Source organism: Coenobita brevimanus, chromosome 13 (assembly GCF_032717465.1).
Source record: "Coenobita brevimanus isolate Jiangsu-jjx chromosome 13, ASM3271746v2, whole genome shotgun sequence".
NCBI classification, from domain to species: domain Eukaryota; kingdom Metazoa; phylum Arthropoda; class Malacostraca; order Decapoda; family Coenobitidae; genus Coenobita; species Coenobita brevimanus.
Genome location: NC_136966.1, coordinates 26,776,301 through 26,803,658, shown reverse-complemented (window position 1 = coordinate 26,803,658; position 27,358 = coordinate 26,776,301). Strand labels below are relative to the sequence as shown.

The 27,358-nt window shown below is 39.7% G+C and overlaps 1 protein-coding gene across 1 annotated transcript in view; it reads left to right on the top strand.

Annotated features, from left to right (window-relative positions):
• LOC145415212 (adenosine deaminase 2-like) overlaps positions 1–13,002 on the top strand; it is a 193,559-nt gene extending 180,557 nt beyond the window's left edge. Inside the window, exon 9 of the mRNA XM_080284565.1 lies at positions 12,903–13,002. Coding sequence (XP_080140691.1) covers positions 12,903–13,002 — 100 coding nt within the window. The remainder of the gene's footprint in view (positions 1–12,902) is intronic.
• Positions 13,003–27,358: the final 14,356 nt, after the last annotated feature.

Sequence of the window (27,358 nt, the reverse complement as noted above, 5' to 3'; positions counted from 1 at the left end):
GAAGGCATTATTTAATTTTGGGGAGGAACCAAATCTAGAGTATCCCGCACAATATCTCCAAATGATCTCAATGAATTTCAATTAAATTTTGTGAAAAGGTGGACCATGGACCAAGAGGGAATTGATTAAACTTTGGGGTGGATCCGTATCCAGATCCAGATCCTATATCCACAGATCCGGATCCGGAGCCTTTTTAATGTCAATGGTATTAGCGGAGGTATGCACTCTCTGTGTGCTTTCTGGTTATTATTACTATTATAACCTCTGTCAAGGAGGTCATGCTTTACCCAATGTTGGTTTGTTTGTTTGTTGGTTGGTTGGTTTGTCTAGTTGTTAGCAGGATTACTCAAAAAATTATGAACAGATTGTGACGAAATTTTGTGAAAGAGTGCGATATGGGCCAAGGAAGAAATTATTATATTTGGGCCAGATCCGGATGTGAAGTATCCAGCACAATATCTCCAAAATATCTTAATGAATTTTAATAAAATATTGTGGAAAGGTGGGCCATGGGCCAAGAAAGAATTAATTAAATTTGGGGGTAGATCCGAATCCGAATCTTATATCCACGGATCTGGATCCGGGATTACTCGTAAAGTTATGAACGGAATTTGAAGAAATTTTGTGGAAGGGTGGACCACTGCCAAAGGAAATATGATTAAACTTTGAGGTGGATCTGGATCCAGATCCGGAGTATCCCGCAGAATATCTCAGAAAGTTCCCAATGGATTTCGGTGAAATTTTGTAGAAAAGTGGGCTATGGGCCAAGAAATAATTGATTAATTATGTGGGGCGGATCCGAATTCGGATCCTATATCCATGTATCCGGATCCGGATCCTATTTAATTCAGTGGCATTGGTGGAAGTATGTGCTCTCTGAGTGCTTTCTCTATTATTATTATTATTATTATTATTATTATTATTACTATTATTATTGCTCCTGCCAAGGAGATCATCTTTTTGCTAGCATTGGTTTGTTCGTTAATTTGTTTGTTTGTGTGTCTGTCTGTTTGCAGGATTATTCAAAAAGTTATGAGCGAATCTTGATGAAATTTTATGGAAGGGTGGGCCATCGGCCAAGAAAGAAATGATCAAGTTTTGGGCAGGATTCGGATCTAGAGTATTTCACGGAATATCTCCAAATGTTTTCACATAATTTCAATGTAAGATTGTGGAAAAGTGGGCCATGGACCAAGGAAGAAATTATTATTATTATTATTATTATTTTTTTTTTTTGGGGGGGGGGGAATGAGGATCCGGATCCAGATGCTATATCCAAGGATTTGTCAGCATGATTACTCAAAAAGTTATGAACATATTTTGATGAAATTTTGTGGAAGGGTGGGCCATCGGCCTTTAATTTTGAAGTAGATCAGGATTCGGATCCAGAGTATCCCACTCAATATCTCCAAAAGTTCTCAGTTAATTTCAATGAAATTTTGTGGAAAGGTTGGCCAAAGGCCATGAAACAATTGATTACATTTTGAGGAGGGTCCAGATCCTATATCCACGGATCTAGGTCCTTTCTAATGGCAATGACATTGGTGTAGTATGCATTTTCTGAGTCTTTCTAGTTATCATTGTTCTCTCTGAAAAGAAATGTTTCACCCCTGTTTGTTCGTCTGTCTGTTAGTTTGTCTGGTAGCAGGATTACTCAAAAACTAAAATGGAGATTTGGACCAAACTTGGTGGTTAGATAGCCCATATCCCAGAGATCAATCGAAGAACTTTTGGGACTTATCCGGATCGTATTACAGATTCTGGATCTGAAAAACATTTATTTGTGAAACCCTAATCAGTGATGAGAAAACCGAACCCATTATGATGTGTGGTTTGGAAATTACGTTGCCTTTGTCGGAGAGATGTGCTCAAGTGAGTGCCCCTCTAGTTATTTTTATTATAATTTCAATTACTTTATTAATATTTCTTTAGCATACAGTCAGTACTAATATTATTATTGTTATTATTATCATTATTATTATTATTAGCAGTAGTAGTAGTAGTAGTAGTAGTAGTAGTAGTAGTAGTAGTTGTAGTAGTAGTAGTATTTCTTTAGCACTGAGTCATCATCATTAATGGTGATAGGATTTTGACAGTTTCCACATTACTTCCACATGTCACAGCACATTTCCATTCCTTTGCACGACAGTTCTCACTTGATTTACAGTTACCAGTTTTCAGTCATTAAAGAAAAAATCAATATCAAAGTATTTTTTATAAAAAAAAATAAATGTCTGGTAAATTAGTGAGGAATATAACACCACACCACACCAAACTTAGTTACTGTGCTTGTTTGTTGTTATTGTCATTGATGATGATGATGATGGTGGTGCTTTCGATATTTTGTGGGCTTTTTTTTTTTATGTCCTTGACTCTGGGCATAGGCTTCTTAGCCTGCTCACAAGGCCCAGTAGTCCTGCTACATATCATACACATCTACATCCATATAAGTTTGTTTGTGTTAATTTTCGAGATATTTTCATATTATCGATTATTTAACTGACATCACCACTCTTTCTTGTAGCTTCATTTCATACGGTGGAGACTAAGTGGACACATGAAGTGTTTTACGTTTTGTTAGGTTATTTCACTGAGAGCAGTACATCCTAGATTATCAAAACTCAGCAAGCTGCAGTAACATTTTAATACTAAGTTGTTGCTCTTCTAATGTCATTTGATTGCTCTACTGTGTTGCATCAGTACGTGCAAGGGATCAGGAGAAATACGGAGACCTGGATCAGTATCTGTGTTGTGTATGGCACCAGTGTTTTGTAGCACTGGTGCATGGATCCTTAAAAAAGTTCTCGGCCTCGCCTAGAAACAAGGAGGGTAACCAGAACTTTTGGTTATGACTGTATTTTATAAAGCCTCATATGAAAATACACAAGAACTCAAATCTTTGTCACTATTTGTTTGCAGGTGAGGCCCCTTGAGATTCGCTAGGTTATAGCAAAACCGAAACATGGACATGAGAGAAGCCTATGTTGTGATCATGTGTGTCAAATAAAAAAAAAAAAGTATAACCCCCAAGGATATCCAAGACGACATAGTCAACACGCTTGTTGAGGACTCTCTTTGCTATTCCGCCATAAAAAAGTGTGCTACTGATTTCAATTGCGGCAGGGAGAGCACCAGAGATGACCCACGGTCAGGACGCCCCAGATCATCTACCACGGACAATGGAATGATGGCCATTCACCATGATCTTGAATTACAGACGTTTGTCTGTGCAACAGATAGCTGACACCATGGACATAGGTCACGATGTTTTGATTGACATTTGGAATAGAGGCAAAGCCGCATTCTCAGGCTGTATTTTACAGGTGAACCTGAACCTGAGTTGTACCTCTTATATCATCTAAGCTTCTGTGATTTTTTTTTTTTTTTTTTTTGGTGGCATTTTCATTATCAACTCATTTTCAATCCTTGGTAGAAAAATAATTGACATCAGAGAATATAAATATTTTTGGTGAATATTTTCTGAAAAAGTAAAAGAGCTTTTATAAATTATTCAGAAAAAAAAAAAAATCTTGTGTATTTCTAAAAATGAGATCTACCAACACAGCAGATAAGCCTGCTGAGTAAGTTTATATCCACGCTTTGTAAATCCACCACAAAACTTGACGTACAACTAATTTTTACTGTGAGAATATGTAAATTGCGAGAAATCGAGACTAAAAATACACATAGAAAAACATTTGTATTTCTGAAACTATTGGGAATAATTGTACGAAACTTGGACAGCTTCAGTGTGAGCCCTAAGCAGTGAATATCTCCAAGTTACACTCTCTCTCTCTCTCTCTCTCTCTCTCTCAGCCAATAATAACTGAGGATATCCATCAGAATCAGCCAATCACTAAACAAAGTATTTCCATTCTCTGAACACTAGGCATTAGAGCAATGATGTCAAACTCAGTCCTTCCCAAGGGCCACACTTCAGTTTTGCTGATCGTTTGCGGGCCAATTCTACCTAACTCTATCGAAATCTGTGTAGGTATATAAAAAGAGTACATAGTGAAGTGAGACATATACTGTTTAAATACAAATATGGTTTACACCTCAAGGTTTAATTTTAACATATTTTTAGTTTCTCCTCCAATCCACATATTTTTTCTGAGATAAAAATAAGAGTTCCTAGTAGGAGAGGCCTATCTTTGCCTACATTATGAGGTGTCCAATACATTTATTTAGAAAACAATTGAAGGTGGCTTACACATATAATTTTATCTTCATACTCTTCTGTTCCCTCTTCATTGCCTGTAATTTATATGAGTAAACGTAGATTTGAGTGGTAAGTGAGGACGCTCACCATGCATTCACTCGATGTAGCGCTGCTTTGGGTGTCTGCCCTTTCCTCTCTTCTATCTTTCGTCTTGTCTTTCTTTCCTTCATTTTTTCCTCTTTTTTCTGCCTACGGGTGACTTTACACTCCCTCTTCTGTCGGTCTTTCCTTCTTTCTTCTCTCTTCCATCTGCCTATGGGTGACTCTACACTGAGTGACAAGCCAAATGGTTTCCTGTACACCAGGAAACCATTTACACCTCTGGGTGGTAACCATATAACCAAATTATGGTGCCTGGTGGTTTAGTGGGTAATTAAGGTGCTCCAATCGGATTGAGCCTGTGTAGGCTTATATCCAAGGGGTGGTTGGGGTTTATTGCTTACGTAATATGGAGGGTGAAAGACTGACGAAGAGAGTGTATGTGAGTGAGGTGGAGGGGGAAAGAGGGAGGGGGAGGCCGAGGATGAGATGGAGGGATGGGGTGGAGAGGTATATGAGAGAGGGGGGTGTGAGTTGGGAGCAGGGGAGTGAAATGGCGGGGGACAGGGCGACTTGGAGGCGATTTGTTTGTGGCCACCCCAAACGGGACTGAGGCGTCTGGCAATAGATAGATAGAGATAGTAATGCCACTCAGGGATGAATGAGGCTGATCACTCTCATCTTAAATGTCAAGACCAACTTGCCTAGTCCCGGGTTCCTACACTCCTGATGGGGAGACGTAGGATAAGATGATGAATGGATGGATGGAGAGGTATGTTTTAAAGTAATTTTACTGTAGGTGGGGGGAGGGGGCTATCTCTACAATTTTATTAAGTATAATTCTAGAAACTGAAATGAAACATAAAATACATAAGTTTATTAGAATCAAATACGTTTATCGTTTTCCACTGCACTGCTGGCGCTTTGCTTCCACAAGTTGGTCAATATTTGGAGTGATAGGTTTCCTTGACATCGCAGACCACTCTTTTCCTCTTCGAGGGCCATAAATTATGTGGCTTGCGGGCCCCTAGTTTGACACCTCTGCATTAGAGAAAACTGCTCTACGTGAGGTTTTGGGGGGGTATAGATAAAATTTGTAAGCTGTCTATAGCAGCTGACTGCTGCGCGATATTATTTCGCTTACATCATATGATTGCAAATGAAGACGAAAACAATCTATATATACATATATAAAGCATTTTTATGGTGGATTTAGCTAAATATGACAGCGAAAATAACAATAATCTCTGAATAAGCTGTTCCAAATTACCTTCTAGCCACATTTTTTTTTTTTTTTTTTTTCAGGTCCAATATGATGTACACCGGGAAAGACGCCGTCAGAGCATACCTTAAAAAATCGAAATAAAATATATGCAGTTTTATATCAGCTATTTTGATGGTAAGAAATGGAAATATAGGAATTAAACTTGATAAATATTTCAAAACCTGAAAATCGAAAAATTGACCAAAATATGAACAAGAATCATCCCCTAACACCATGGGCATAGGTCACGATTATTTTTATTGACATCTTGGATAAGGGCAAGCTGTTTGCAAGATGGGTGCCCAGAATGTCAACAACAGACAAATAAGAAATTTCAAGGACACTGTTTGGCTCGTTTCTAGGATGCTCCAGCCAATTTCTTGCGGAGATTTGTGACCAGGATGGGACATGGTTTCACCACTTTGAACCTGAATCAGAGCAAGCCATGGACACAGCACGGTTCTCAGCCTCCCTCAAAATTCAATCACTTGGAATCTGTTAGTAAGGTGATGGCCTCAGTGATTTGGGACACTGAGGGAGTTCTCATGAATGACTACTTGCTAAATGTTCAGACCATTAATGAGGCCTACTATGCATCAGAATTGGTACAGCTGAAATATGCAATTACACAGAATCAGAGAGGAAAGCTGCAAGCAGATGTGGTGGTGCTCCAGGACAATGCCCTTGTCCATATGGCATAGATGGCAGTGGCTGAAGCAGTCAGTTGTGACCTTGGACTGTTGTCTCATGTTCCTTACCCACTCAACCCAGCTCCGTCTGACTTCTATTTGTTTCCTAAACTGAAACCTCACCTGCGTGGTCACCGTTTTCTTAGCAATGATGAAGCCATTTAATGCTGTTCAGGCGTATTTTAAAGCTCAAGATGTGACCTTCTTCCACAGAGATGTGGCAGAGCTTGAACATCGGTGGACCAAATGCTTTGAATTTATGGGAGACTATGCAGAGAAAAAATTAAAGAACAATCTTTCTCCTGTGACGTTTTTGGATTAGGCAGACTACTTCTTGAGGGACCCACATATTCCGAAGCCAAACTTCCATGTTCACTGGGTTCACGAAATGTATTAATAGTACAACGACATTAGTGTTTCATGAAGAGATGACTAATACTTTATGCCGTCGAGTTATGATGTGGCGTGACGGGTGACTGCTCCCTGCTTCACAACGGGTAGATGTAATGAACTACATGCTGTCCCCATTCATTGAATTCTCCAAATGTTGCAGTACCATAGTTCGCAAGTCGGTGTTGTCTCTACACAAGTACCTCTATTCCTTATTATTTGTTTTGCAGCAGCTTAATGACTCTATTCAGGAAGTTAGTTTGTTTAGAGTATGAAATACAAGGTGTAATAGTAGTCAGCAGAAATAAGCCTTGACTTTCATTTCACTTTTCTAAAAAGAAACAAATATTTGTATTGAGTGTTAGTATAAGTTATATTCCCTCCCTAACATAGGTAATATTTCCTGACATTGTCACCCATGAAAATTGTTTTGTAAGATTCTTCTATCATTCTGACTTGGGTTTATTATATTCTGTTCATTTACTCTCACCCACGTACTGATTGTCTATCAACAGACATACACATTAATCCTGCAAGCGATGTCTAAAAGCAGATCTCCTCCATTACGCCCTATTCTCTTCCATGTGGCTGTTCTTCCTCCATTCATACATCTCTCAACCCCATCCCTTCATATCATTCCTTCCCTTCCCCCCTCCACATCACTCTTTTCTCATACAGTTTTCTAGAGGATCTTCTTCATCGTCTTCACATTACCAGAGGATCTCAAGAGTATTTCTCATAACAGTTTGAATCACACCCACATCAAAACAATTATTTTCACTTATTTATTTGTCTCGTTGTCTCTGTGTAACTTATTATAATTCATACAATCCTATAACTTTCCATCTTTACTCATTACACTATCTTAATACTTTAATGCACTCACATTCTCCATATCCTGCCCACCCAACCTCAGTGTGCATTCTGTCGTCGTATCTTTCAACGACCATAATATTATTCATAGGTACACATACATTTAGATTTCGTTCTTACACACACTCCAAAACATATTCACTAACCCTTACAACTCCCATTCACCTTCACTTAACAGTAGTGTCATCAGCAAAGAATAGTTCATGGAGTTTTCAACCCTACTCATTCTCACTAAGGACACTCCAACATCCATTGCACTATTTTGTACCTCTTTTATGACAACATTGAACAGCCATGGAGATATGTCACATATATGTTTCGGTCCAATATTCAGGTAAAAAAAAAAAGTAAACTTAGTTCACTCTCCACACTGCCACTCCCAGCAGCCATAGTGCCATAGTGTCCTCATATATAATCATGCATTGAAGAATAATAATTTGGTACCAGTCTGAGATTTAAACTACTTAGAATTTCCTCACACAGAAATATGACGGTAATAATGCTCTGACTCTATTTCTTTTACCTCCATACTTTAGTTCACATATTAGTGGGATTGTTTAGAGATGGAAAGACGCCTGAGGTACAGTCATTTGTATTTATTTAAGCCAGAAAATCATTCTGATAAACTTAAAAAAATCTTATTTAGTACAAAAGTATTCTAATTAGCACAGAGTGAAAACAAACTGAAAATAAATTGCCTGTATTAATTTTGGAAATGAAAATATATTGTGAGAAGAATAAATATCCTAAGAAGGTCCCCCAAAATGGAAACGTCAACAAATATATTAGTCGTATACCGTTTAGCTTCTTGTAGAAAAAGAATAATTGAAAATAATTATAATAAAATTATTTCAATATAGTAATAAAGAAGGTTTGTGTGATGATTTTCTCTACTGAAGACATTTCCAGAACCTTTAAGCTTTTGGAAACAGTGCAATTGTCATCTTGAACCCCTTAAGTTTGGCTGAAGGCACTGCCCGTCGGATATAAGGTGTTTGGGAATGCCCAGATGACGTAATGAGTGCTTTCTTCCGACAGTTTGAAGTGATTGCCAATTTCTCTAGTCACCACGGCGCAACACAAGTGAAGAGGAGGAAGGCGGAAGGCATAGGGTATCAATCTCGGACCACAGAAGGGTTAAGAAAGATGCATTTTGGTTTATCTATCTATTGCCAGACGCCTAAAATCTGGAAGGGGTGGCCACAAATATGGGCCTGATGGGGTCCTTCCTGTTGTTGTCAAGAACTGTGTTTCTGAACTTACACCCAGTCTAGGTAAACTCTTCCGCCTTTGTCTGTCAACTTATACCTTTCCTTCTTGCTGGATGTCTCCTCTCATTCAACCTGCCCCAAAGAAGGGTGACCATTCCCAACCCTCAGACTATCGCCCAATTGCTATAACATCCTGTGTCTCAAAAATTTTCGAGTCTACTCTTAACAAAAAAAAAAAATGACTAAATAAATAAAGCATCTTTGCTATCACAACATTCTTTCAGGTCGGCAGTATGGGTTCCGCCAGGGATGCTCCACTGGCGATCTTCTCAACTTCCTTTCAGGCTCCTGGTCATCTTCCTTTCGGGACTTTGGCGAAAGCTTTGCCATTGCACCTGAAATTTCAAAGGCTTTCGATCGAGTTTGGCATAAATCTTTAATGTCTAAACTGCCCTCTTATGGTTTCTATCCTTCTATCTGCGCCTTCATCTCTAGTCTCCTTTCTGGTCGTTCTATAGCTGTTGTTGTAAACGGCCACCGTTCTTCTCCTAGATCTATCAATAGCGGTGTTCCTCAGAGCTCTGTTCTATCACCAACTCTCTTCCTTTTATTCATCAGTGACCTTCTAAGCTGTATGTCTCACCCTATCCCCTCATACGCTGATAATTCCACTCTTCACCTTTCCATTCACTTCCCACAGCGTCCATCTCAACAGTTACTTCAACAAACAAGGGATGAGGCTAAGGCACACCTAATGTCTGACTTGGCTCGTATCTCTGACTGGGTTAAAAGTAATCTTGTTGTTTTTAATGCATCAAGAACACAGTTTGTACACCTATCAACCCATCAAAATCTTCCACAGGAATACCCACAAATGTTTGATAATATCCAGCTCAATCCTGCATCATCTTTAAACATACTTGGGGTTTCATTCTCTCGTGATTTATCTTGGAAAGATCATAATCTGTAAAATCTTCTAACAAGAGAGTAGGTGTGCTACGCTGACTCTGTACCTTCTTTACCCATGCACAGTTGTTGACTTTATACACGGGTTTTATTCGCCCCTATGTAGAGTACAACTCTCATGTGTGAGGAGGCTCCCCACATACAGCTCCTTTCAACAAGGTGGGGTCAAAGGCTTTTCGTCACATTAACTCTCCTCCTCTTACTGACTCCCTTCAACCTGTCTCTTCACCGCTCTGTTGCATCTTTAACTCTTTTCTTTCGCTACTACATTGGCCACTGCTCCTCTGAACTATCTGTTTGCACCACTCCACGTCTACGACGGGCGTGTAGCACCAGCCTAGCAACAAACTCTCATACCTTTTCTGTTGAACTCTCTAATGCAAGAGTTAACCGTGATTCCCAGTCTTTCATGCATGCAACAGGTCAACTCTGGAACTGTCTCCTTCTGTCTGTATTTCGAACTTTCTATGATCTCCAGTCTTTCATATGCAGTGTGTCGAGGCATTTCGAAATGAACGGACCTTGAATTTGGCTCTATCGTATTGTTTTTTTTTTTTCCTTGGAGGGAACGGTTTGCCGGCTCCTGGCCATTGGTTTCTTCTTCTCTGCATTAAAAAAAGAAAAAAAAAAATCCTCCATTTGGTCCTATCCCCCGCCATTTGACTTGCCTTCCTTCCAGCTTACAACCACCTCTCTCATAAATCTCCCCACTCCATCCCTCCATCTCATCCTCGGCCTTCCCCTCACTCTCCCCCCTTTCACCTCATTCATATACACTCTCCTCATTAGTCTCACGTTCTCCATCCTCCCTACATGGCCTAACGCTTTCAGTCACATTCACATTCACACCACAACTCTCCTTCACTTCCTCATTTGTCAGTCTGTTTCTCCATGTAATTCCACGTGCTCCTCTCAAATAACTCATTTCCTCTGCTCTCACTCTTAATTTGTGTTCTTCCAATAATGCCCAAGCTTCACTTCATGCGTTTGAGTTGGTATCAGAATACCATCATGCAGCTACTTTTTTACTTCCATGCTCACTTCCCTATTTTTTATTGCTTTCAAAGAACCAGCAACCTTTCTTCCCTGTTCTACCCCTTCAAGCACTTCATCCTCCAAGCTTCCACCCTTACTCATCAGTCTTGTACATACCTTATACCTCCCCCGTCTGCTCCAAATCATACTTAACCAATTGCTCCTCCACTTGTTTCATATATTCTGCCTTTTTTCCATCCTCAGGCAACCATTCTACCCTACTAGTATTGACTGCTTCCTCCTATCCTTCCCTTGTGTTCATCCACTGCATTTGTACCTTGACTTTCACCACCACCAAGTGGTGGTCAAAAGTCCACTCTCCCAACCTCTGTATGCTCCTGCATCCATTACATACCTTCTCCTTCTCTCATCCATACACACGTAATCAGTCATTGCCTTCCATTCCTTCAGTTCACCACCCACCCTTGTCATCACTCTCCCCGTATAGCTGTGGATCATTTTGTTTCTAAAGAGGGTATTGGCTATCACCAAACTCCTCCCCACACAAATGACAACTAGAGCACTGCTTTGTCATCCACTTCTGTAGGCACACCCCACTCACCAACTACTCCATCCACCTTTACATTCCCTGCATTTCCATTCATATCTCCTTAATCCAAAGCACTCTCATTCCTTTCAAACTTTTCCATGTTTCCATATTTGCCCAGAACTCTTCTTTCACTTTGCTTGCATGATTTTGCTGTGGCACATACACACACACAATCGCCCACATTTGTATTCCTACTCTCAATCTTACCCACACAATCCTCGAACCAACTGATCCATACTCTCTTATTATTTTCCTTCCATCTCTTCCGCACAATACATACGTCTGTTTTGTTCTCTCATTCTCATCCACTCCTGCGTTTATTCCTCATCCATACTCCCACTCTCTCACACTCTCCCATACCCATTTACTCTCAGCCAATTCACGTATGTCCACTTTTGCATCCTCAAGCACCTGGACAATCTCTCTCTCTCACTCTTTCACCTCATCATTCGCACCCCTCATATTCCACATTGCAATCCGTACCTTCTCCTTTACCCCGTCCTTAGTCGTCACCTGTTGGTTTCTCCTGGTCCAAGGCATTTCGTTCGTATTTTTATTCAGTTGTTTTCCGAGGAGGGTCACTGACCTTCTGCCAACCCACTTGCTGACACGTAGGGACCACTTGTTGGTTGGTTATAAGGTTACCACCCAGCATATTAAATGATTTCCTGGTTTACAGGAAATCATTTGGCTTGTCACTCAGTGCACAGTTACCATGAAATAAAGCATCACTACATTGAGTGAGTGGATGGTAGTCACGCCCAGCGAAATAAGCTGCTTCATGCGATTTGCTCACTGTTGCTGCCAACCCACTTTGCACCACCTCTACCCCAGCTAAACCATTCATCCATGGTAGGAAGAGATTGAGTGACACTGTCAAACGGGGGGGGGGGGGGAATTGGAGGTGCTAGTGATGTTATATCTAGGCTGCCCTGTTCTGTGCTTACATCCTGTGCAGACTGTCCTAGCCACGACCTTGTGTGCCCATCCGAAAGGACCCTCGGTGCTACTGCAAAAGTGACCTCTCTTCTTCACCTCTGCACTCCACAATGCATCTGTCTAGATACCTGGGGTCACTTTCTTGGAGAAACGGAGGATTGTTGAGTATTTTGGCCTCTTATTGATATTCTGGCTGTTGTAGATGCTGAGATATGGTGGTCTGAAAACAAGCAATTTCTGTAAAATCCACGGGTACAGTGAGCAGCATGCCAGATTCAACGCCTGGCTATAGGGATTAAGAAATATTGGCTGAAAGTAGTAAAATCATACAGAAAGCCTACCATATTTTTCCCTCCTCAGTATGAAGAAATCTTTTGTGCATTATTTGTGATCCTGAGATTAATTGGTTCAGTCCAGGTGTTATTATTTTGTTATGTCAGTGTGTATTCATGGACACTCCCACAGCCGCTGCTTTTTGTCAAGATGCTGACAAACGAAATCTTCATTGCCCTCACACTTCCATACTACCCTTTAGTATTAACAATGGTGAGTGTAGGAACTAAAAAATAAATATTATGACAGTTACTTTGCAATCTTCAATAGTTTCATGCCTCCACAAGGAAGCCTTCAATGTTACGGAGTCTTTTCGTCATGGAATTAACAAATCATATATGAAAGATTGTTTCTTGTTCCCAGATCCCATGACAATACCGTTCTATTCCAGGTACAGCAGTCTAGACAAGGCTAAGAAGACCAAGCTGATGCGGCAATGGACTGGAAAATGGAAGGAATTCGTGGCCAGCATGTTAGAGCAACACAACTAGGGTGAATGTAATATTGGAGGGAATTAAAATCTCAGTGACTACATCCTCAAAACAGTTTGCAGAGAAGTTAGTTTATCTCCTAACCCCGACAAGAATTGTGTTACCACCACTACCAACAGGGCCAAATCCATTATATCATAAAAGAGGGGGGGGGGGCTGATTCCAAGCAGAATCATACACTATCAAATTCCTTAAAATGCATTATCAGACCCCTTTTTTCATTGAAATATTCCTGTGACAACATTAATGTAAAATATTTATTGCATATATCTTGGTTGGTCTAACGAAAATGGAGGTAGGGGTCACCGCCCTCCAAGCCCTAACCCCTCATTAAATCCGTGCTTGGCCATCGCTGCTCCCTAATTCGTGATAAAATTTGCAATACTGGAAGGAAGATGTACCTTCATGGGTAGAATTAGTAGGCGAACACATTATCAGTCTTATTAGACAATCCGTCTCAAACCAGTAAATTCAACCATCCAATTACAGGACAGATGCAATGAACCAGTTGTGTTAATACAGCATCACTTAAGCATAATTTTCTCGTACACCACTAAAAAATGCTCAGTGTAACAGATAATTCAGATGATATCACACCAGCAGAACATAACAGTGAATGCAGCTCACAAGCAACCTGCAACAAAAAATGTTTTCTTACAATTAAGGAAAAGTTTTTAAAATTTTGTTTACTAGCCTAATTCCATGGAACTATGTATAAAGTTTACATGCTATCGTATTCGATAGCGTATAAACGCAATGTGAAATATCATTACTGAATAATTTCAAAACCAGTCCAAGCAGTCGATGAACGTAAATGGGCGGAGACTTCATAATTAACTAGGCCTACTTTAATGATGCAAACTCTCTCTCTCTATATATATATAAAGAGAGAGAGAGTTTATATATATATATATATATATATATATATATATATATATATATATATATATATATATATATATATATATATGTGCGTGTAACCATTCATATAATGTTACAGTTATGCATTACTACAATGTTACTACAATATTATGTAACAATTCATACAATGTTACTACAAGTCTGTATTACCAGAATCATCACACAAGTTAGGTGAAATATTAGACATTATTAAAGGGATAACTCCATATGTAATGTAATGACCTAGCAGTATTACCATTGCACAGTTATATGTGTATGTCTGTTATACATACATATCTTACAATATGTCATACAATAACCAATTTAACCACATTGCATTTATTCAGTTATGTATACAACTTGTTTAAAATGTAATATTACTGGATCATTGCAATATTAACATATTATATCTATACAATATTATAAGTCAATATTATGTATTAAGAGTGAGGAAGAAGAATATTATGTATTAACAGATTAGCATATGTCAGTGATGATTGCTGTTGGAGGACCGCCAATTGCGTGACTGAGCGATGTCAGGACTCTAAATGTCTTAATACATAATAGCTAGCAACATACTTATATAGTCTAGAGGTTAGGGCAATGTCAAACCTAGGGGCCAAAAGGAAATGACGTTAGCACCTCTCCAGAATGCCTCTCACCAGCAAAATAGCCCACGAACAGCGCCTCATGACCGTACACTCACATACACACACACAGGCTTCTAGAACATTTCAACAACAGTGTAGCACACGTGACACGACCCCTGCTAAACGAAAATGTAGGTATCAGAGCTGAGAAGGGGACTGACCATAGAACTGGCAGGTAGTGGAGAGAGGGAATAAGAAGAGAGGTCCAACTAGACTTAGTATAATAAGTCCCTGTGTAATACATATGCTGCTCAACTTAGACTTTCTCTGAAGATAATAAATCAAGAGCAACTCCCTGCATGCATCTTTAACTCCTCATGCTCTTCAATTACCAAAATAACTTTAACCAAAACTCAAGACTCACCTATTACAAGATGAGTTACATATATATAAATGTTGGCTACGAAGTTTGTTAATATGGCAGAGACGAGTTTAACCTTAGAAACATACTTAGGTACACGTTGGTAAACTGATAGAATTTTCATACATTCACTTGCTTCAAGGTTGTAGAGTGAAAGAATTATCCTGTTTGTCTTGTTTTTGTAATATGTTTGCTTTTATGAGACAATTCTATACAGGTTATGGGAGATTTTTTTTTTTTTTTTTTTGAGGGGATAGATGTAGCCCTCAGTTGCCTGTTCAGTAGAACAGGTTTCCCGTAAATTTGTGATTGCTGCCCCAAAAATAAATAAATAAAAATAAATAGAATAATGGCAGGGAAAACCTACCCCTCATGAATATTTGCTCTGTTGTATATTACATGGATGTGTCCAAAGTGACTCAAACCCTTCAAAGCCCATTCATTTATTTTTGAAGCAATCTTTTCGAAAATTTGATATGTTACTTAGAAAGCAATTGCAAGACACGTTTACTGGTATGACTTTTTTTGTAAGAGCCATAGTTTAGCTAGAATATGGGTGTCACCTACGGGGGACACTGGGCTTTTGCCGGAGCAACTTAATGTGGGGAATGCTTTATCCCATCCATTACATATAAACTGATATTTGTTTGCATAGTTTACATAACTTTTGTTATTAGCAGGCATGATAAATGGAATAAAATGCATTATAAGTGCTTACTGAAGATTTATTTTTCAATATTTGTTCATGATGCCACACATTTCTACTGAAAATATTAGTAATTACAGAACAGTAACGACTATAAGTGTCTAAACTATGCCAAAAGAGAAAAAGATTTCCTTCTGCTTGAAATACCAAAGTACTCACATTTCATATCTTCATTCATAATGAATTATTCAATAGATACAAGTATTATGTATACAGGAAAAAAATCATAATCATGTGATGCCATTTGTCCATAAAAACAATACTGTAGGTTCTGAATCAAAGCAAATGAAACTTGACTAAACACATATAAGTAATCAATGTAGAGATAAAAAAACCCAACAGTAAACTATGGTAGTCTATTTGGAATGGAAAACATAAAAGCAGTGAATGTGAAGAGGTACTTTGCACATTTTGCACATGATTCTGGTATGCCTGTGACACTCTGCACATCGAGCTTGGTTGCACGAGTCTTGTACATGACCAGTTATATCATCATCAGTGCGTACTTTCTCCACCCATCCATCCATTGCCAGACGCCATGTATCCCAAATGGGGTGGCCAAGGGCTTAGAGTTAATTGTTTTACAGGGAGGGGCACTAATCCTCCAACAACCCCACTTGACACGTAGGGATGCACTCTTTTTTCCCCTCTACCACTACAGTAAGGTTCCAAGGTAACCCTGCGCCACTGATTGCCTAAAGTCACAATATGTCATTTTACTAGTAGCACACACTTTATGAATCTGCCACCCATTCTGACACGCTGCATCAATTCCAAATGCAAATAGAGGATACCACCATTTCTTTCCTCTAAATGCCACCCTTTGCGAGTCTACATTTTGGTCAAATCGATCCACTCCTCCCATATGCTTATTGTACATGGTCACTACATGTGGGCAGTCAACTCTGATTTTCTGTCTCTTGTTATTCACAGTTGCTATTCTGTCTGCTTTTGTAACAGGCTGACATCCATGACAGTTAGATGCCAAAGTCACAATATTATTATCATTCCACCTGACAACACTCATATTTTTTGTTGTTCTCATGGTCATTGATCCTCTTGCCTTTTTCTTCATCACTTGTGGACTTTCCAAAGGACACTTCTCAGTTCTCGGATTGTTCCTGTTCCTTTGTGTCCCAATTCAGTTAGTTCATCCAGAAGTGGCAGACTAATGAAAAAGTTGTCAAAATAAAGACTGTATGACTTGTCTTAGGTAAGTGAGATGTGAGAGACAAAACAACAGAAGCACCAAGTCCTAGCCTCAGTTGATCTGGCAGTGGGGCTGTTTTTGATCCCTGGTATGGTATGAAGTATACCAGATATCCTCCTGGAGTTGCAGCTGACCATAATTTATATCCAAATCTAATTGGTTTTCCATGTATATGCTGTTTACTGCCATGATGCCCATAATATGGCACCACTGTCTCATCAATAGATATGTTACTAGTTATTACATACTTTGAATTTTTCACAAAACATTCGTTCAAATGATCAGAGTAATGTCTCACTTTTCCAAATTTTTCATTATCGGGGAGTTGCTCATTGTCACGTGTGTAGGTATTTGTGAATCTCAAAAAATCTCCCCCTTCCCATGCTATTTGAAACCAGTTGATTGTGGGTGTCAGATTTTGTCTCCCAAAACATGCGTATGTTTTTTGGAGTTAGATATCCTGTCAACAAAAGGATTCCTATATACACCTTCATCTCACTTTCAGTCACCTGTAGCTCATGGTTTTTCTGAGATGCATATCTATTTGACATATCCACTAATAGCTTCACCAATGACTTGTCAAAGCAGAGTTCAAAACATTTAATAGGTGTCATAAACTCTCCCAGAGTGTCATTCACTTGCACATCTTGCTCAGGTACAGATAATTTAGGGAGTTCTACATTAGCTTTCCACAGTCTGTTTTCTTTTTCTTGTTCCTTGATTTACATTTATCCTCATTATTCTCATTTGTACTGTCTCGTGCCTCCCTGACAGCTACTTTTATCTCACATTCTGACACTAACTGAGATGAAGTAAGGTGATTCAGGTTTCCAGAATTTTCATCATCTGAATCATTATCTGTTTCAGCCCCATCTACTGGAGGGAAAATTGTGATTTCCTCTACATCTCTGCCTCTAATTTCTTCATCTGGACCCTGGTTCTCATTGTCTAGTTTCTCTAGTAATTTAACTGCCTCTTCAAGACTCAGACTGAAAATAAAGGAAACTATGAATAATCTAAATAGCAGTTCAAGACTGAAAATAAAAGAAACTATGAATAATCTAAATAGCAGTTCAATCAATAATCAACAAATAAATAAACAAAGATTACAATATATTCAAGGACATATAAACTGCAAACCATGAAATAAAACCATAGAAAACCATAAATCATCTGTTGTTACTGGACACAGGTTTCACAGTATTAGCTTGTGCTCAGTGTCCCCTACAGGTGACAGGCTTTATAAAAGATGATATAGAGGTGATGTCAGTCATCATATGGTTATTTAGGTGGTTTGCTGTTATTTAGCAACTATTTAGGCTGTTCAAAAGAGACACTGAGTTACCATCACTTACTCCTTTACTTTTCTGGTAGCCATAATGAGTAAAGTACTCAATAATTTGGTGAAAAGACTTCAACACTCCCTCTTTCACCTCTGGCTGCAGCTTCATATATATGTAAACAGTGGGTCACACTGATCATATCAAAGAAAACAGACATGCTTGAGCTCCATAGAAAACCAAAATTTAAGGACAAACTAATAAAGGTTAATAATCCACATCCAGACAAACTTGTGTAAGCTACAGGGGACACTGGGCTCTGGAGGGTTAATTGATAATTATGATACTGCATCTTATTATTATGGGCTGACAGACTGTCCGTAAACAGTAACTACTTTCATATGATTATGGAGAATGAATGATTATTAGCAGTGATGCATAATATGTTAAAAAGAATTAATATATACAGAACAGATTTGCCTTTAACGGCAGTATTTAGAAACCAAGATTTTTATCAGACTAGCACTTGTGAACCGGACACATTTTGATCAGAGAGTCAAATATGAGTGCACTTTTTTTTTTTTTTTTTCTGAAAAAATCACGTCTGGAACGCTGTTTTGGCGTCATTTGGGCGTGAATGCGCTTTTTTTTTTTTTTTTTTCATTTTCTATAAACTTACAGAAACTGCAGCATCAAGTGTGAAGGTGGTAAATCAAGTATATCTCACTGCATTTATATATGCGGTAACCACTGTGGTGCATTATAATATCATACTAAACGTCGGTGCAGCAAAAATAATTCATTGAATAGGTACAGGTGGTATTAATGCACTTATGACACACATGTAAACTGCTTATGTCTTTTTAGGCATTTTATCACTCATTTAGGGAGAAGCAGTGGCCTAGTAGGTAGACAGGTGGTCTACTGTCGCAGTTGACAAGGTTTCGAATTCTGGTTAGGACAAGGAACAGTGTACAAGATTTGCATTTGGTTAAAATAGGCTTCACTGATCTACCAAAGACGTGGTGGCAAGTCGTTAAAACATCTTTACTAATACCAATACACAAGTCCTGTATGACACTACCTTAGCGTATATTCAATACGGATGGTGGGTGTTAGCGCCGTATTGATGACAAGTGAAGATGTAAGGTTCGTAGAGGACTGATGAGCCTCACGGAACGGGCTGTAAAGCCTATGCCCAGAGTCACACACACACACACACACACACACACACACACACACAAATACAGAATTGTAGTTTTTACAGTATTTACCGTACAACACACACACACACACACACACACACACACACACACACTGGGTAGTCTGAATAAATCCCGAGTAGGCACAGTTATTTCTTACAACCAATCATTCATTCGCAGTTATATTACAGAATGACCAGAGTTAAAATAACCATTATCGTTTTTTTTTCTTTAAAATTATATATACCTGTAATACTTGTGGTGAATGACATCTAATCCAGAAAGGCCAATATGCCCTTAGGGAAATCTTCTAAATTTAACATGGAGAAAAGACAAGAGCCTCACCGCCCAATCGGGTCGTAAAGCACTTGCCCAAATGAAAGCCGTTTCTGAAACCATCACCACCACCACCTCCATCACCATTAAAGCTGCCACCATTGTCTGCTGAATAAAATCGTCTGTTTATAGATTGCAGATGTACAGCACCACCCCCAAGACGTATGAAATTTCACGGGTATGCCCCGCCGTCTCCTTCACGTGTGTGTGTTGTAGCACCTGTGTGGACAATTATATTAGAGGGCTGAAACACCACTTTTGAATATTTCTATCTACATGGAACTGAAACTGGTCTATCTGGGACCTCAAGGATTCTTCTAAGCTTCACGAAAATCCTTTTCTTAGTTATCACTGCTCTCATTCAGCCTGCCCCAAAGATGGGTAGCCATTCCCATTCCTTTAATTACCTCCCAATTGCTTATAATCCTGTTTCAAAAGTTTTCGAACCTATTCTTAACAAAAAAATAAAAAATTAAAGCATCTTTCCTATCATAACCATATTTCTGATCGTCAGTGTGGATTTCACCAGAAACGCTCTACTGGCGATCTTCTCACCTACCTTCCAGACTCCTGGTCATCCTCCTTTCGGGACTTTGGCGGAAGCTTTGCCATTGCACTTGCCATCTCCAAGGTTTTCGATCGAGTCGGACATAAATCTTTATTTTCTAAATTGCCCTCTTACGGTTTCTATCCCTTTATCTCCACCTTCATCTCTAGCTTCCTTTCTGATCTTTGAATAGCTGCTGTTGTATACGGCCTCCGTTCATCTCCTAGAGATATCACTAGAGATATCAGTAGTGGTATTTCTCAGCGCTCTGTCCTATCATAAACTCTCTTCCTTTCATTCATCAATGACCTTCTAAACTGTACATCTAATCCTATCCACTCATACACTGATGACTCCACCCTTCACATTTTCACCTTTCACCTTCCCTTAGCGTCCATCTCAGCAGCTGCGTCAACAAACAAGCGATGAGGTTATGGCACACCTAATTTCTGATTTTGCTCATATCTCTGATTGGGATAAAAATCATCCTGTTTTTTAACGCATAAAAAAACCAGTTCTTACATCTATAAACCAAAGTCTTCCGCAGGAGTATCCTCTAATTTTTAGCAATATCCAACTGAATCCTACATTACTTTTAAACATACTTGGGGTTTCATTATCTAAGGATTTATCTTCGAGAGATCATGTTACCTCCCATGTAAAATCTGCTTCCAAGAGATTAGATGTGCTAAGCCGATCTGTTCCTTCTTTACCCCGCACAATTGTTGATTTTATACACTGGTTTTATTCTCCCCTGCGTAGAGTACAACTTTCTCTGTGGAAGGGCTCCCCACATACAGCTCTTCTAAACGAAGTGAAGTCAAAGGATTATCGTCTCATTAACGTTCCTCCACTTAATTGGTTCCTTCAACCTGTGTCTCTTCGCTACACTGTTGCATCTTTATCACTTTTCTATCGTTACTTAAATGGCCACTGCCCCTTTGAACTGTCTGTTTGCATCGCTCCATCACTCTGGTTGGCGCGTAGCACCCGTCTAGCAACAAACTCTCATTCCTTTTCTGTCGACCTCTCTAATGCAAGAGTTAACCGTTACTCCCAGCCTTCATTTATGCAACGGGTCAACTGTGGAACTGTCTCCCTCGATCTGCATTTCCTACTGCCCATGACCTCCAGTCTTTCAAACGCAGTGTGTCCAGGCATCTCAAAATGGGCTGATCTTGAGTTTGGCTTTCTCTTATTTTTTTTTTTTCCCCTGGAGGGGCCAATTTGCGGGCTCCGGGACTTTCGTTCCTTTTTCCTTGGATAAAACACACACACACACACACACACACACACACACACACACACACACACACACACACAGAGGATTATAGAATATTGTACTTTAATATTCCAGTGGATTTGTCAAGTTTCCTATAATATCAAACTGACTTTTCAATCAACAGTGAAGTCAGAATCGGACAGGGGTGGGAGATCAGAGAAGTACTGTACATTACCAGGATGAGGCTATTACAGAAATTACTTTATCTAAAGGTAAATTCAAAAGGTGCCTACTTTTAAGGAAAATGGAAAAAATAAGAAAATTATGAAAAATGTGAAGCAGCTATCCTGATAAGGGGATAACACAGCTTAATATCAGTGAGAAGAAGTCATGAAAAGGTATTACAGAGTATGTTGAGAGAGAGAGAGAGAGAGAGAGAGAGAGAGAGAGAGAGAGAGAGAGAGAGAGAGAGAGAGAGAGAGCTTCTTGCTACACCAGGTAATTATGAAGCAACTGCTTGTTACAGGGATAAATTATCAAAGATTATTTTCTAACAGCGTGATGATGAAATTAAGTGGACATCATTCTGCGACATATGAAGTGTTCAATGCATGATGACAGCGATATTATAAGCATCATAAATTCACTACTCTGTTAAGTCAACTAATGGGCAGTTGTATCAATCAATCTTACATTAGAATTCCCATTAAAGGAAGATAAGAATTATGTACCACTCTGTATGCTCAGAGATAAATATGAAGAGAAGGAACAACCAAGTATCTAGACTGGTTGTGAATCTAATGGACCTATCTGATTATAATTATATCTTTATTATTTTGGATTATTGTAAGCTGTAATATATTGGCATTAGGTAGGTCTATAGTACGTCTCATGGCATTATTTCAGCTGACTGTGGATATGCAATACAAGCTCCATTCAAAAAATAAAAATTGACCTATACAAAGGCATGCAAAGAAATATTTTACTTACAAAGAAACAGTAGACTGGGTAATGTAAATTTTTAAGCAGAAACATATGCCAGACGCCATGGGTAAATGTAGAACTGATGCCAGTGGAAAAAAAAGACTGTCATGGAATATGAGCAAGGTAATTTCTAAATCCATCTCCTGCTGCGTTATCAGTGTTATCTGGTCACCCTGACTGGCTCAGAACGGGGAGGTTTGGGGAAACTGAGTAATGATTTTAGGAGATTGTGGTCGGAGCATCCCAGTGGTGACAGTATATCTATCCTGAATTGATCTGCATTGTTTATCAGGAATATGTCCAAGAGAAAGTCGCTATGGTAAGGATTATCTAGTATTCTGGTTGGTTGTTTTACCAGTTGCGTGAGATTAAACAATTCTGCAAACATTCGCATTTTAGACCCGTATCGATAATCCTGACAGAATGCAATAACCACTCTACAGTACTTTCTGGATGTTATAATCACCCAAAATTGTAAGTTCACTGGTAAGGGTGAGGTTAAGGATGGTCAACTGTGTGGATATGAAGTCAATTACGCGAGGTTCTGAAGAAGTATTGGGAGATCGAAAAACTATGCAGATTTATTTAGTAATATTTAAGTTATTTAGTTTGTATAACGAATAAGGTAGCTGAAGTGAAGTTCAAAACAGTGTCAACTGCATATTCTGATTTGATATAACAACAGGTGCTACCCTTGTTATGGAAGTTTGTGAAGCGATGGTAACCAGAAAAATTAAGTAACATAGCCTAAATCAGTAGAGGGGGTGACTTGGGTTTCTGTGAGGAATAGAGTTAGAGGGGATACAGACAGGAGGGAAAAGCGAACAGAATTCAGAGTGTTAATAAAATATAAGGCTGAACACACACTTCTCCTCTGTCGACAATCAGTGTTTGATATAACCACTGTCGGCACAGTCGCCTGATTGCGACCAGGAGAGCCCTGTGCTTCCAGCCCTACCCTACCGGAGGTGGCATTCCAAAGTACCTCCGATTTTCCTGATATTAATGCAGCAGCCATTGCACTGAGGTGATGCAAGTAGAAGGTATGATATCTAATGTGCATGTAATGTGGTGTAGAGTGTTGGCGGTAGAGGCATTATGAGTTAATGAAAACATTGAAAATGTTCAGCAAATGGAGATGGTCATGAGTAGGTCGTGAGGGCTGGCGAAACGGGAGTTCCAGCTCTCCCTGTCACCAGTTTCCAATCCACCTCGGGGGTACCGCCCTGTTTGACTGGTGCAATAGTCTACTTCCTGTCAGTGGAAGCGTACATGGAAATGTTTCAAAGGAATGAAGTGTTTCTGCTGGTACATGGAAAAGCGAGGAATGTCAGAATAGACAGCATGGTTGGTAAGTGAGGTGTACCTGCTAATGTGGTTGAGAATGGTAGTGCTCTGGTGGACATTCGTGCAGGGAAGGGCTTGGCAATAAATCATACCTTGTTTAGGTACAAAGTGATCTACAGGTATACATGGTGAGTGATAACGAGGGTAGGTGGTGCGCTGAATGAATGAAAGGCAATTATTTATTAAGTGTCTGTGGATGAACGACTGAGGTCGGTGTTGAACACGAGTGTACTGAAGATGGTGGAGTGGACTATTTGATCACTGTATAACAGTGTCCAAGATAAGGGTGCAGAAGTTATGAGTGAGCTGAAGAAGAGAAGGTCAGGGAGAAGAAGTTCCCGCATGGAGGGTAAAAAAGCTGCAGGAGAATTGAAGAAAAAGTCAGAACAAATAAGTAGTGGAGGACCAACTGTTTAGATGTGATTTGGAGCAGATGGAGGTCTGGGAAGGTATGTGATAGGTTATTCACAGAAGAGTGTGTTGCAGGTGAAGTAGTATGTAGGGCGAAGAGCAGATGTAACTAGACGCAAGGAATAGCATGGCCAAATGAAGAGGTGAAACAAGTGGTGATAGAAAAGAAAGCTCATAGAGGGTGGGATTTGTGAAGTAGATGATTGGATGATGTAGGGAGACGGAAAAGAGTTATAGGCAGGGAAGAGGAGAGAGGTAAAAAATTAATATGATGGAGTAAGAGAAGAGTGGATGAGGTTTAGAAGAAATCTGAGTGTACAGTGGAGGGAATGAACAAAACTGTTTTGCAAGGAAGTCAAGAAGGTAAGACAGGGTGAAGAGTGAAGCAGTTGAGAAATGAAAGATAAAAATACCAGAAGGGACAAAAAGTTAGCAGACGGAGAGAACGCTTTAAAGAATGGTTGAATATGTTGAATATGGAGAACAAAAGTAGCACAAGTATATGAGCTCGGGGAATGGCTGTGAGAAAGACAAACGGGTAGAACGGCAGAGATCGGTAGAACGAAAGCATGAGAAACGATGAAGAATGTCAAAATGGGGAAAACTCCAAGAGTGGATGCAGTGAATGGTGAAATATTGGAGTCTGGGGGAGAGTTAGTGACAGAATGAGTATGGAAGATGTGCTGACTGGTCTCGGAGGAAGGTAAGGTCCTAAAGGATTAGAAATTAAGCATAAGGGAAAGAGCAGTGTGTGGTAATAATAGAGGATATTCTTCAACGTGGCACAGAAAAAAATATATGGTAAGAGACACATATATTAAAGAGTTATGGTAACAACCGAGGAAAGAATTAAAAAAGCTTGGACCTTGTTGGAGGGACTCAAGTCAAGAGCGAGAGCAGTGGAAATGAGTTATCTGAGAGAAGCATGTGGAGTCACATGGAGAGACAGACTGACAAAGGAGGCAGTGAAGGAGTGTTATGGTGTGGATGTGGATGTGATAGGAAGCGTTAGGAGAAACACATGGAGGTGATTTGGCCATGTGGAGAGGATGGGGAGTGAAAGACCGACGAGGAGACTGTATGTGAGTGAGGTGGAGGGGGGGGGAGAGGGAGGGGGAGGGGGAGGCCAATGATGAGATGGAGGGATGGAGTGGAGAGGTATATGAGAGAGAGGTGTGTGAGCTGGGAGCAGGGCAGTGAAATGGCGAGGGACAGGGCGACATGGAGGCGATTTGCTTGTGGCCACCCCTTACGGGCTTAAGGCGTCTGGCAATAGATAGATAGATAGACAGATAGACAGACAAATCAAATATTATTTCTAAGATGTTTAGTGGAAACGAAACTGAGGAAGAAAAAAAATGTATGCTGCCATCATGAATCTGGAAAAGCATTTGACAGAGTGGACTGACGGAATGTGGAAGGTATTAAAAATGCATGGAGTAGATGGCAAATCGCTGAATGCTGTGAAGAGTATATGTGCGGACGCTAGGGTTGCAGCACTTGTGGATAACAAAAGCAGTGTGTTCTTTGACCTGAGTGGTGGACTGAAGCACGGGCGTGTCATGTTTCCGTGGTTGTTCAGTATTGTAGGGCAGTAAATGTTGTAGTCTTTCTAATAAGAGAGGGTGCAGTGTGTTGAAAACTTCCTGTTCTGTTTGCTGATGATACTGCATTAAGTGAAGAGGAATGTAGGAGCAAGGCTTGGTGAAAGAGTTTGGGGTGTACGAGCATGTGGCAAATGGAATGTAAAAGCGAATGTAGATATGATTAAACTTATGGTCCTGAGAGAATTGAAGTCCCAGAACGCATAGGAAGACTGAAATGTGAGCTCACTGAAGTATTTAGGTAGTGTGATGATTGAAGTGCTTGAAATGAAGTATTTAGATAGTGTGATGATGAAGTACTTGAAAGGATACAGCAGGGCAGAAAGGTTGTTGTTTCAATGAAGGGAGTGATAAGGAACAGGGAAAACAGCATGGAAGCAAAAAATCGCTGCATAACAGTACTGTGGTCCCAGTTCAAACATACAAAAGTGATTCTTGAACCCCGCTGGAAGGACACCACAGCAGTCAGGAATGACAGCAGTGGAAATGACTTATCTTAGGAGAATGTGGAGTTACATTGAGAGACAGACTGACAAAGAAGTGAAGAAGCATTGTGGTGTTGATTTATATGTTATTAAAAGTTTTAAGAGAGGTACCTTGAAATGGTCTCCCCATGTGGAAAGGTCTGAGAATAAGAGACTTACTTGAGGAGTGTATGAAAGTGAGGAGGAGGAGAAATCAAGGATGAGTTGGAGGGATGGAGAGAAGAGATATATGAGAGAAGAGGGTCTGAGTTGGGGGGAGGGCAGCCAAACTGCAGAGTGGCAAGGGACCAATCCTATCGGGATAAAGGTGTTTGGCAAGAGATAGATAAACATACTGTATGTTACATGAGCAATTACCTTGCCCAATACTGGTGTAAATAGATCCTTTAATTCTGCTGAAATTATTAAGAAGGGGTCCCCAACTTGCTTCTATAATATGGCAGCAGCCTATCCTTGGGAGTGTCAGAGGACGTGAGAGAGAGAGAGAAAAAAAATGTATACTCGCACTCGCTATGCGAATGCGGTATTTTATGCTTAAATTCTGTGTGTGTGTGTGTGTGTGTGTGTGTGTGTGTGTGTGTGAAAATCAGTTTTTAACCAGTTTTAATACTGGCTGCAGCAAGCGTTTATTTAACTCATTAAATACATAATTGGGGGTGGGAGGGGCTAAATATGAAGAATAAAAAGTTATACGACCTTCATATTCCCGCACAGTTAACATTACCAGATGCCATGCTTAGCCCCATTCAGAAAAGAATTGCTGTCACAGAACTAACACAGATGAACTATTATCCACTTCAGGCTGCGGGCGTTAGTTGCTTTTTTTTTTTCCTTCTATGTTTGGACATGGATCCCAGGCGAACCATTTCAAACGGGAAATGATAGGTTCAGCCTTCATAAACCTCTTTACTTTTAAAGGATTCTAAGCTGAATTTTTCGCAAGGAAGCAACAAGAACAAATAGCGAAAGACAGCATCTTAAAGAAAGATGGCAAAATGTGCCGAATTTTGCTTCAATACAAATTATAACCCATTAAAGGTACATGTGTTTTCACACGCCGAACCGACAATTAAATAGTATTGTATATTTAATTATATGCAAAAGTATACCC